The sequence below is a fragment of the Sander lucioperca genome, chromosome 21 (assembly GCF_008315115.2).
Source record: "Sander lucioperca isolate FBNREF2018 chromosome 21, SLUC_FBN_1.2, whole genome shotgun sequence".
Classification (NCBI taxonomy): domain Eukaryota; kingdom Metazoa; phylum Chordata; class Actinopteri; order Perciformes; family Percidae; genus Sander; species Sander lucioperca.
Window position 1 is genome coordinate 11,594,926 of NC_050193.1, and position 11,127 is coordinate 11,606,052.

Genomic DNA, 11,127 nt, shown 5'->3' on the forward strand with positions numbered 1-11,127 from the left:
TGAGTTGCAGGCAGACCTCCTATTACCTCATCAGGGAGTGCATTTCCAGCGGAGTGGAACCTTCGGTGATTAAGGGGCGGCCTTAAACCGTGAGTACTAACAAAAATCATTTGGTTGTGATGCTCCCCTCGGGCAGTATTTTTTATACACAGGGGGTTAAATGCCCGTGAGTTGGGGACATCTAGGGTGTTAATCAAAGCCTCTTGCCTCGCCTCCGGGTTCCCTGACCCGGGCGAGGGCCCTTTATACGGGCGTGTGTGTCTCTCTGATAAACTAAAAAATAGGGAAGTATCTGAAATAACTCCTTTTAATATAGACCAAAACATCCGCTCCTCTGGCAGTGACTGGTGTTGCTGTACGGCAGAAGAGGGCATAGTAGACGCGAGGGTTATCGAGGGGAAGGTATAAAGGGAGTTGGCTTTTAAAGAAAAAGTGATACGAAGCCTCGATAACTGTCACATCGCTCATCAGCATGAGAAGCAATGTTGTCACTCAGCATGTTCTTTCTCATCTCTTCAGGCCCTATGTGTGTCTGACATATCTGACATATGCTTATTACTTATAAAAGTCTCCTCTATAACATATTAAAAGTCCTAAAAAAATCCAAGTAGTGGTATTGTGGTAAGTATTGAAAAATACTGATATCGGTGATGTCAATTTCCCATAGCAGCCCATGTTAAGTGGAGACACAACAGGTGAATCTGGAAAATATTTTAACTAACAGATATCACCATGCAACTTCCCCAGTTGATTACTTACAGTAAGACAATACTTTTTTGTATTACAAGTTATCTGAACTAGTATGTTTAATTATGCAAATGAGGCATTGTCTAATTAAATATGTACATATAACACAAATAATGGTGTTTCAGTATTGTTCAACTTGGTTCACTTGATTTTGGTTCACATTTTCCCATACATTAGGTGACTAATGTGAACCAAAATCTTTAAAATCTTTTGATTTTTTTTTAAATGCCAAAAATGTGATAATATCAGTTTGTATAGAATGCATTTTTGTATTTTCAAATTACAAATTACTTGTATTTAATTTAAAAAAAAATGTCATACTAGTATTTTATATTTTATTTTGATACATTTGATGAGCAAGTATTTGTAATTTTTAACAAGATATTTTTTGAAGTATTTGTGCCAAACATTTTTCCAGTTATATTTATCAACACACAGACAGTCTGTCTAAAGATTTAAATTTCTGTGACAGCTAGCTTAAATAAAAGTTAACTTATCTCAGGGGCGCCGCCAGGAATTTTTGGGCCCCATGACAAAAAATCAAATTGGGCCTCCTCTGCGCAGCTGCTGTTGTCACCACATCTCTAGGACCTAACTGTCCCATCAAAAACTTTACATAACTCTAATTAAAGGCTTGCAACTGTCTTGCTTCTTGTAGTTCAATACAGTTAATATTGTCTGTATCTTACATACAGGCTCAGGTAAGCCACTCACTGTTTCCAACTGTCCAGCATCCAGTACAGACAGTAGGTTGTTGTTTTTTTATTGTATTTCATAATGATCATTATGTGAGAAAATAATGGTTATTAATGTGTTTGAATTTCTGTCATTAATAAATATTTCACTTTCTTTTTTGTAATAGTAAAAAGAGCAAGAGAGACAGAGAAATCCCCACAGACTCCCTGCAATGATGCTAACTGTCATGTCATTGAACACAATGTTGCTCACCTTCTTCACTGGGACAGGAAGGGGCACAGTTAGGGGGAGACTGGGGTGCTGCTGACTCATCTGTTGTTAAGTCTGCTAAAAAGGGCAGGGACAATTATGTAATATGAATATCTTGCTAAACATTTCCCTGCACTGATTAAATGGTGATTAAATGTAGGCTAACACTAGTCTGTAGCTAGCTAGCTTATTTCACTATGGACATTAAGCCAACAGGTTAATACCACTCACAGACTATAGGCTACCCACCTTTCTTGGTGAAAAACTGGGTTACAGTTTGACACCCTTTCCTTTGTCTTTCCTCTCTCTCTTTTCTCTCTTTCCTTTTTTGAAAAGTTTTGATTTAACGTTACTTGGCAACATTGTGGTCACTGTACTTCTGGCGCATCTACTGCCCCAAAAAATTATATCCTGAGAAAAGTGGATTTTGAGAGGTATAGCTCCATAGAGTCCCAATCATTCTGCACTGGCCTGTGAGCGCCCCCTATATGGAACTCTGGTGGAACTGCAACCAGTTCAGAAGCTGGAAGTAACGAGAGAGTGGAACTTCTTCCCTTATTAGAAATTCTTTGATGGCGCCCCTGTCTTATCGAATTGGTTTTCAAGCACTCTGGTTATTATTAGATGTTTGTTCTTCCTCTGCTGACACTGCAGTTGCACAAAGCCCAAGATGACATCCTCAAATGTCTTGTTTTGACACAACTCAAAGATATTCAGTTTACTGTCGCAGAGGAGAGAAGAAACTAGAAAATATTCACATAGAAGAAGCTTTATAAATGACACAAAACAATGAATCAATTATCAAAATAGTTGGCAATTGATTTAATAGTTGACAACTACCGTAATCGGTTAATCTTTGTAGCTCCATTTTAGAGAGGGGTTAAAACAGTCAAACACACAAGTAGTGCGATCTCAGACAGAGTTATTGTTCAAGAATCTACCAATCCTACATTACAATGTATCTAAGCTGTCTGTCGGATTACGCTGTCATCTTCTCGCCCACATCAAACTCTTGATGTAGGTCACATGTCGCTGTTAGTCTAATTTGGTGGTGTGGGTGAAAACACATTTCCTACTGAAGAGTTCAGACTTCAAGTGCACCACCTTTGTGTGACAGTCACTCTCAGCATGTCTGCTGTCTGGTTAAAGCTCATAACCCTCCTTACCATCCTCTCCTGCCCAGCCCTGAGTGGCCCAGGTAAGACTGGTTACACGTATAACAGCTAAGAATGAAACAAATGTGTTTGGTAGTAATTATTGTAATGTAATTCATAAAGCTTTATCAAATGTAAAGTGAGATGAAACAAAATAACCGTTTTTTTTTTTTTTTTGTCTTTCTCTATGTAGTGAGCAGTGAAGTGGTATGGAGAGCTTTAGGGGAAGCAGTCACTATCCAGTGCAGACCTTCCAAACCAGACCAAGAGTACCTGAGTCTGAAAAAGGGTCTTAGTGAGGAGCATGAAGTTTTGTACAAAGAAGGCAACTCAGAAAGAAACACCATTCACAAAGAATTCATGGGCAGACTTCAGCTAAATGGAGTATTCCCCAATGTGGACATTCTCATCAAAAACTTGACCTCTAATGACACAGGACCGTACTGGTGCGTGTACAAGAAGTTTGACCTGGTGTCCAGTAAAAACCTGGAAATGAAAGGCACAGGGTCTGTTCTCCTGGTGGTGACGGGTGGGCCTCAGCAGCGTATGTATACTCACAAAACAAAAACATATCACATACAGCAACAGTGACATGTAACAGTAAGCTTAGGATGTAACTAACTAATTCATTAACTGACCAATTGTATTCAGTCCAGGGATTTCACTTACTACCGTAAAGTGTCTGATGCATACTAAACTTACATTGACTTATCTAATAGAAATTGCGTTCATGCTTTATTTGCTTGATTGCAAATGAGACTGTTTTTGACTCCTTTGCCATGACTGCTTATTTTCACTGTAAAAAAAAAAAAAAAAAAAAACCTAAAAGAAAACCTAAACACACTGTCCATTTATTACGGATTCAGCATGTGTCCCACCAGACGATAATCTGTTCCTGGTAATTGTGATCTTTGCTGCGCTGCTGCTTGGCATCATCATGTGCTTCCTCATATGGATCATCCTTAAGGTACCCATGTGTTTTAGTTTGTGTGTGTGTGTGTGTGTGTGTGTGTGTGTGTGTGTGTTTTTCTGTATTTGATTGTACTTGGCTATGACTCACAAACTCTGATGGAATCTTGGGAGCGTTTTCCATGTTCCCGTTATTCTCAACAGTACTCAACTGATAAACACACATAGTCAAATCATTTGTGGAATTTATTCTTTCACTTTAAAAGCTGAGGTTTATTGTCAGAGTCACTTTTACACAAAATAATGGTGCAAAGCTGCATGCGACCAAGGTATTGCTTAGCAGAATGTTGAATCTGAATTCTGTTATTCTCTGTGTGTGTGTGTGTGTGTTTGTGTGTGTGTGTGTGTGTGTGTGTGTGTGTGTGTGTGTGTGTGTGTGTGTGTGTGTGTGTGTGTGTGTGTGTGTGTGTGTGTGTACACATATTTACATTATCATTTGGTCTTCAGTGTGTGGTGCTGTTGAATTGAATTAAATGAAATACTTCTTGCTATTATACAATACAGTTCAACAGTACATACATGTGTGTACCACATATAAACAGTATATATAAGTTGATATAAAGTATAATATATGATGATATAAATGAAAAAAAGGAGAATGTGTAACTTTAAAATGACTCAATAAAGAGAAGTTGCAAGAAATATACTGAAAAATAATCCTAGTACTTATTGTGTAATAGAACCTACATCTAACATGTTGAAAACAATATCTGTTGTTACCAGGTCAAAACCACCAAAAAGCGCACCAAAAAGACACAGAGGCACGTCACCACCAATGATGTTTATGAGGACATGCGTGGAACAATCAGACGCTGAAGATGTCAGCCCGCAAGCAAGCAACCTGAAACTCCACAATCTCTCTGCACCACTAAGGCGCAAGTTATGCATTGTTGAACGGAGGTTCAGTTGAAAACCCAAAAACAGCTAAAACTATATTTCTGCTTAGGAATGTAATCATGCTGAAAACTATGTTACTAATATTACTATATTCATATGCTTAGAAAAATGATGGTGTGGATTGCTTTGTGACTGCCTGCCGGAATATGAGACTGCAGCTAATGCAGAAGAAGAGTTTGTGTGTGGAGCACTGAGTTCATGCATGAGCAGACTGATCTTATGAAGTGGCGTATGTATGACACGCCAATTCGTATTCCATTTAGGCGTGTTATCAAGACGCATAATCGTTTTTTAGCGTGTTTATTAACGCAAATCGCCTGCCATTGACCTACATTACGAGTGAATTTTCGACATAGCGAGTAAGGGACGTTGGTCCACATAAGGAGGTTGGTTGGAGTGGCGGATGGGTAAAACACAGGACCTTCACCCAGGAGAGCTGGGTTTGTGTCCCGTGTGTGGTGATTTTCAGCCGTTTTAAGCCTTCCCCAATGTTTCTTTCCTAAACCCAACCGTTTATTGTTTTCCTAAGCATGTTTTTGTCGCTTTTTTGTGTTACTAAAGCCTTTCCCAATGTTCTTTTCCTAAACCCAACCTTTTCTTTTTCTTTTTTTTTACACGTGTGACATTGTTCTCGCGATAGTACGCAACGTGGCGACGCCACGTGGTGGGTATGTTTACATCTGTTGTATACAGTGTAGACATACACGTGGATAGCTGAAAATGTGTACAGATAACACGCCATTTGGCTTTAGGAAAGTGGCGTGTATGTTTACGCAAAGTCATGATGCCATGTTGGTATGAGAGAGAATAATGGGGACTTAATGTGAAACATATGCACTTGTAATTAATATTGTCCTGCTTTTGTTTGGAGAGGGGAGTCAGGCAGTCATATATGATTTAAAAGTATTATCGCTAGCTTGTGTAATTTATAGGGCTGTTGGATTGTGTAATGCATAGATACGAAACATGGTCACATGTGAAATGTCCTGCACGTGTCTTCTAACTTGTATCTGCATTAAATGGTGTTACCCTATAAGGTCATATGAAGTGGTGAACCAAACCTTGCTGCGCCTGGGGGAGTGAACCAGTCAGTATATGTAATATATAGGGGTAACTCGCTGACAAGAATAGAACTTTTGGGGCATTTTGTGCTTCGGACGCAAGGATTTCAGCATCTCAGCAGTCATTGAACTTACTCTGTTAGGGACTTAGTGTATTTTTTCATTTTCTTTCAGTTTAGCTTATTTGCTTTTTTAACTTTCTGCTTCAACTAAAATAAAAATACCTGAGCTCGTGTTGAGCTAGGGAACCAAAACCCTCGTCAATCTTTTGTGCCTTTTTGGAAGACTTTTTCTCTTTTTTCTCCACCCCTGCTGTATGGGAGGGGGACACGTGGCGTTCAGACTCCTCTTTAACCGCCCGTGGTGAGTTGCAGGCAGACCTCCTATTACCTCATCAGGGAGTGCATTTCCAGCGGAGTGGAACCTTCGGTGATTAAGGGGCGGCCTTAAACCGTGAGTACTAACAAAAATCATTTGGTTGTGATGCTCCCCTCGGGCAGTATTTTTTATACACAGGGGGTTAAATGCCCGTGAGTTGGGGACATCTAGGGTGTTAATCAAAGCCTCTTGCCTCGCCTCCGGGTTCCCTGACCCGGGCGAGGGCCCTTTATACGGGCGTGTGTGTCTCTCTGATAAACTAAAAAATAGGGAAGTATCTGAAATAACTCCTTTTAATATAGACCAAAACATCCGCTCCTCTGGCAGTGACTGGTGTTGCTGTACGGCAGAAGAGGGCATAGTAGACGCGAGGGTTATCGAGGGGAAGGTATAAAGGGAGTTGGCTTTTAAAGAAAAAGTGATACGAAGCCTCGATAACTGTCACATCGCTCATCAGCATGAGAAGCAATGTTGTCACTCAGCATGTTCTTTCTCATCTCTTCAGGCCCTATGTGTGTCTGACATATCTGACATATGCTTATTACTTATAAAAGTCTCCTCTATAACATATTAAAAGTCCTAAAAAAATCCAAGTAGTGGTATTGTGGTAAGTATTGAAAAATACTGATATCGGTGATGTCAATTTCCCATAGCAGCCCATGTTAAGTGGAGACACAACAGGTGAATCTGGAAAATATTTTAACTAACAGATATCACCATGCAACTTCCCCAGTTGATTACTTACAGTAAGACAATACTTTTTTGTATTACAAGTTATCTGAACTAGTATGTTTAATTATGCAAATGAGGCATTGTCTAATTAAATATGTACATATAACACAAATAATGGTGTTTCAGTATTGTTCAACTTGGTTCACTTGATTTTGGTTCACATTTTCCCATACATTAGGTGACTAATGTGAACCAAAATCTTTAAAATCTTTTGATTTTTTTTTAAATGCCAAAAATGTGATAATATCAGTTTGTATAGAATGCATTTTTGTATTTTCAAATTACAAATTACTTGTATTTAATTTAAAAAAAAATGTCATACTAGTATTTTATATTTTATTTTGATACATTTGATGAGCAAGTATTTGTAATTTTTAACAAGATATTTTTTGAAGTATTTGTGCCAAACATTTTTCCAGTTATATTTATCAACACACAGACAGTCTGTCTAAAGATTTAAATTTCTGTGACAGCTAGCTTAAATAAAAGTTAACTTATCTCAGGGGCGCCGCCAGGAATTTTTGGGCCCCATGACAAAAAATCAAATTGGGCCTCCTCTGCGCAGCTGCTGTTGTCACCACATCTCTAGGACCTAACTGTCCCATCAAAAACTTTACATAACTCTAATTAAAGGCTTGCAACTGTCTTGCTTCTTGTAGTTCAATACAGTTAATATTGTCTGTATCTTACATACAGGCTCAGGTAAGCCACTCACTGTTTCCAACTGTCCAGCATCCAGTACAGACAGTAGGTTGTTGTTTTTTTATTGTATTTCATAATGATCATTATGTGAGAAAATAATGGTTATTAATGTGTTTGAATTTCTGTCATTAATAAATATTTCACTTTCTTTTTTGTAATAGTAAAAAGAGCAAGAGAGACAGAGAAATCCCCACAGACTCCCTGCAATGATGCTAACTGTCATGTCATTGAACACAATGTTGCTCACCTTCTTCACTGGGACAGGAAGGGGCACAGTTAGGGGGAGACTGGGGTGCTGCTGACTCATCTGTTGTTAAGTCTGCTAAAAAGGGCAGGGACAATTATGTAATATGAATATCTTGCTAAACATTTCCCTGCACTGATTAAATGGTGATTAAATGTAGGCTAACACTAGTCTGTAGCTAGCTAGCTTATTTCACTATGGACATTAAGCCAACAGGTTAATACCACTCACAGACTATAGGCTACCCACCTTTCTTGGTGAAAAACTGGGTTACAGTTTGACACCCTTTCCTTTGTCTTTCCTCTCTCTCTTTTCTCTCTTTCCTTTTTTGAAAAGTTTTGATTTAACGTTACTTGGCAACATTGTGGTCACTGTACTTCTGGCGCATCTACTGCCCCAAAAAATTATATCCTGAGAAAAGTGGATTTTGAGAGGTATAGCTCCATAGAGTCCCAATCATTCTGCACTGGCCTGTGAGCGCCCCCTATATGGAACTCTGGTGGAACTGCAACCAGTTCAGAAGCTGGAAGTAACGAGAGAGTGGAACTTCTTCCCTTATTAGAAATTCTTTGATGGCGCCCCTGTCTTATCGAATTGGTTTTCAAGCACTCTGGTTATTATTAAAGATATTCAGTTTACTGTCGCAGAGGAGAGAAGAAACTAGAAAATATTCACATAGAAGAAGCTTTATAAATGACACAAAACAATGAATCAATTATCAAAATAGTTGGCAATTGATTTAATAGTTGACAACTACCGTAATCGGTTAATCTTTGTAGCTCCATTTTAGAGAGGGGTTAAAACAGTCAAACACACAAGTAGTGCGATCTCAGACAGAGTTATTGTTCAAGAATCTACCAATCCTACATTACAATGTATCTAAGCTGTCTGTCGGATTACGCTGTCATCTTCTCGCCCACATCAAACTCTTGATGTAGGTCACATGTCGCTGTTAGTCTAATTTGGTGGTGTGGGTGAAAACACATTTCCTACTGAAGAGTTCAGACTTCAAGTGCACCACCTTTGTGTGACAGTCACTCTCAGCATGTCTGCTGTCTGGTTAAAGCTCATAACCCTCCTTACCATCCTCTCCTGCCCAGCCCTGAGTGGCCCAGGTAAGACTGGTTACACGTATAACAGCTAAGAATGAAACAAATGTGTTTGGTAGTAATTATTGTAATGTAATTCATAAAGCTTTATCAAATGTAAAGTGAGATGAAACAAAATAACCGTTTTTTTTTTTTTTTTGTCTTTCTCTATGTAGTGAGCAGTGAAGTGGTATGGAGAGCTTTAGGGGAAGCAGTCACTATCCAGTGCAGACCTTCCAAACCAGACCAAGAGTACCTGAGTCTGAAAAAGGGTCTTAGTGAGGAGCATGACGTTTTGTACAAAGAAGGCAACCCAGAAAAAAACACCATTTACAAAGAATTCATGGGCAGACTTCAGCTAAATGGAGTATTCCCCAATGTGGACATTCTCATCAAAAACTTGACCTCTAATGACACAGGACCGTACTGGTGCGTGTACAAGAAGTTTGACCTGGTGTCCAGTAAAAACCTGGAAATGAAAGGCACAGGGTCTGTTCTCCTGGTGGTGACGGGTGGGCCTCAGCAGCGTATGTATACTCACAAAACAAAAACATATCACATACAGCAACAGTAACATGTAACAGTAAGCTTAGGATGTAACTAACTAATTCATTAACTGACCAATTGTATTCAGTCCAGGGATTTCACTTACTACCGTAAAGTGTCTGATGCATACTAAACTTACATTGACTTATCTAATAGAAATTGCGTTCATGCTTTTTTTTGCTTGATTGCAAATGAGACTGTTTTTGACTTGAAAAAAAAACCTAAAAGAAAACCTAAACACACTGTCCATTAATTACAGATTCAGCATGTGTCCCACCAGACGATAATCTGTTCCTGGTAATTGTGATCTTTGCTGCGCTGCTGCTTGGCATCATCATGTGCTTCCTCATATGGATCATCCTTAAGGTACCCATGTGTTTTAGTTTGTGTGTGTGTGTGTGTGTGTGTGTGTGTGTGTGTGTGTGTGTGTTTTTCTGTATTTGATTGTACTTGGCTATGACTCACAAACTCTGATGGAATCTTGGGAGCGTTTTCCATGTTCCCGTTATTCTCAACAGTACTCAACTGATAAACACACATAGTCAAATCATTTGTGGAATTTATTCTTTCACTTTAAAAGCTGAGGTTTATTGTCAGAGTCACTTTTACACAAAATAATGGTGCAAAGCTGCATGCGACCAAGGTATTGCTTAGCAGAATGTTGAATCTGAATTCTGTTATTCTCTGTGTGTGTTTGTGTGTGTGTGTGTGTGTGTGTGTGTGTGTGTGTGTGTGTGTGTGTGTGTGTGTGTGTGTGTGTATACACACACATATTTACATTATCATTTGGTCTTCAGTGTGTGGTGCTGTTGAATTGAATTAAATGAAATACTTCTTGCTATTATACAATACAGTTCAACAGTACATAAATGTGTGTACCACATATAAACAGTATATATAAGTTGATATAAAGTATAATATATGATAATATAAATGGAAAAAAAGGAGAATGTGTAACTTTAAAATGACACTTTTTATAAGAAACGATCTAAACACAAAAAGCCTCAATAAAGAGAAGTTGCAAGAAATATACTGAATAATAATCCTAGTACTTATTGTGTAATAGAACCTACATCTAACATGTTGAAAACAATATCTGTTACCAGACCATAACCACCAAAAAGCGCACCAAAAAGACACAGAGGCACGTCACCACCAGTGATGTTTATGAGGACATGCGTGGAACAATCAGACGCTGAAGATGTCAGCCCGCAAGCAAGCAACCTGAAACTCCACAATCTCTCTGCACCACTAAGGCGCAAGTTATGCATGAGAAGCAATGTTGCAACTCAGCATGTTCTCTCTCATCTCTTCTGGCCCTATGTGTGTCTGGCTGAAAGACAGTTAAGACAATAAAGTCTATGCTAAAAGGTACAAACATGGGAACACCTGCACAACCCTGAAAGTATAGAGAAGTACAATGTCTTGGCAAGAAATCAGAACTGGATTGTACTGACATGAGGCCCTGATATATACAGTATTTTTTAATGTAAATAAGTCTTCTTTAATTTCAGTAATTTCTTATACAGTATTTTTGTACAAAGTGATGATTAGTTGAAAAAAAAGGCAGGGTTAACTTGCCATATAAGATAAATACTATGTATTGTGATCATATTAACTGTAATTCTGTGTCTATATGAATAAAACAATATTGGGGATTAGTA

The 11,127-nt window shown here is 38.6% G+C and overlaps 1 protein-coding gene and 1 long non-coding RNA gene across 2 annotated transcripts; both read left to right on the forward strand.

Moving 5' to 3' along the window:
- Positions 1 to 3,400: 3,400 nt before the first annotated feature.
- On the forward strand, positions 3,401 to 4,647 carry LOC116059392. The gene is made up of 2 exons (XR_004107297.2): positions 3,401 to 3,813; positions 4,539 to 4,647. It is a non-coding gene; the product is annotated as an uncharacterized LOC116059392 (long non-coding RNA).
- Positions 4,648 to 8,531: 3,884 nt separating this feature from the next.
- Positions 8,532 to 11,127, forward strand: LOC116059390. Its single transcript, XM_031312432.2, has 4 exons — positions 8,532 to 8,944; positions 9,094 to 9,444; positions 9,723 to 9,829; positions 10,570 to 11,127. The coding sequence occupies exons 1-4, from the start codon at positions 8,875 to 8,877 to the stop codon at positions 10,660 to 10,662; spliced, it is 621 nt and encodes a 206-aa protein (XP_031168292.1). The 5' UTR covers positions 8,532 to 8,874; the 3' UTR covers positions 10,663 to 11,127.

Bases quoted from the DNA above. Each gene is read 5' to 3' on its own strand.
- LOC116059390 (XM_031312432.2), top strand. From the start codon at position 8,875: ATGTCTGCTGTCTGGTTAAAGCTCATAACCCTCCTTACCATCCTCTCC. The intron at 8,945-9,093 runs GTAAGACTGGTT...TTCTCTATGTAG, and splicing joins CCCAGCCCTGAGTGGCCCAG to TGAGCAGTGAAGTGGTATGG. The intron at 9,830-10,569 runs GTACCCATGTGT...ATCTGTTACCAG, and splicing joins TCATATGGATCATCCTTAAG to ACCATAACCACCAAAAAGCG.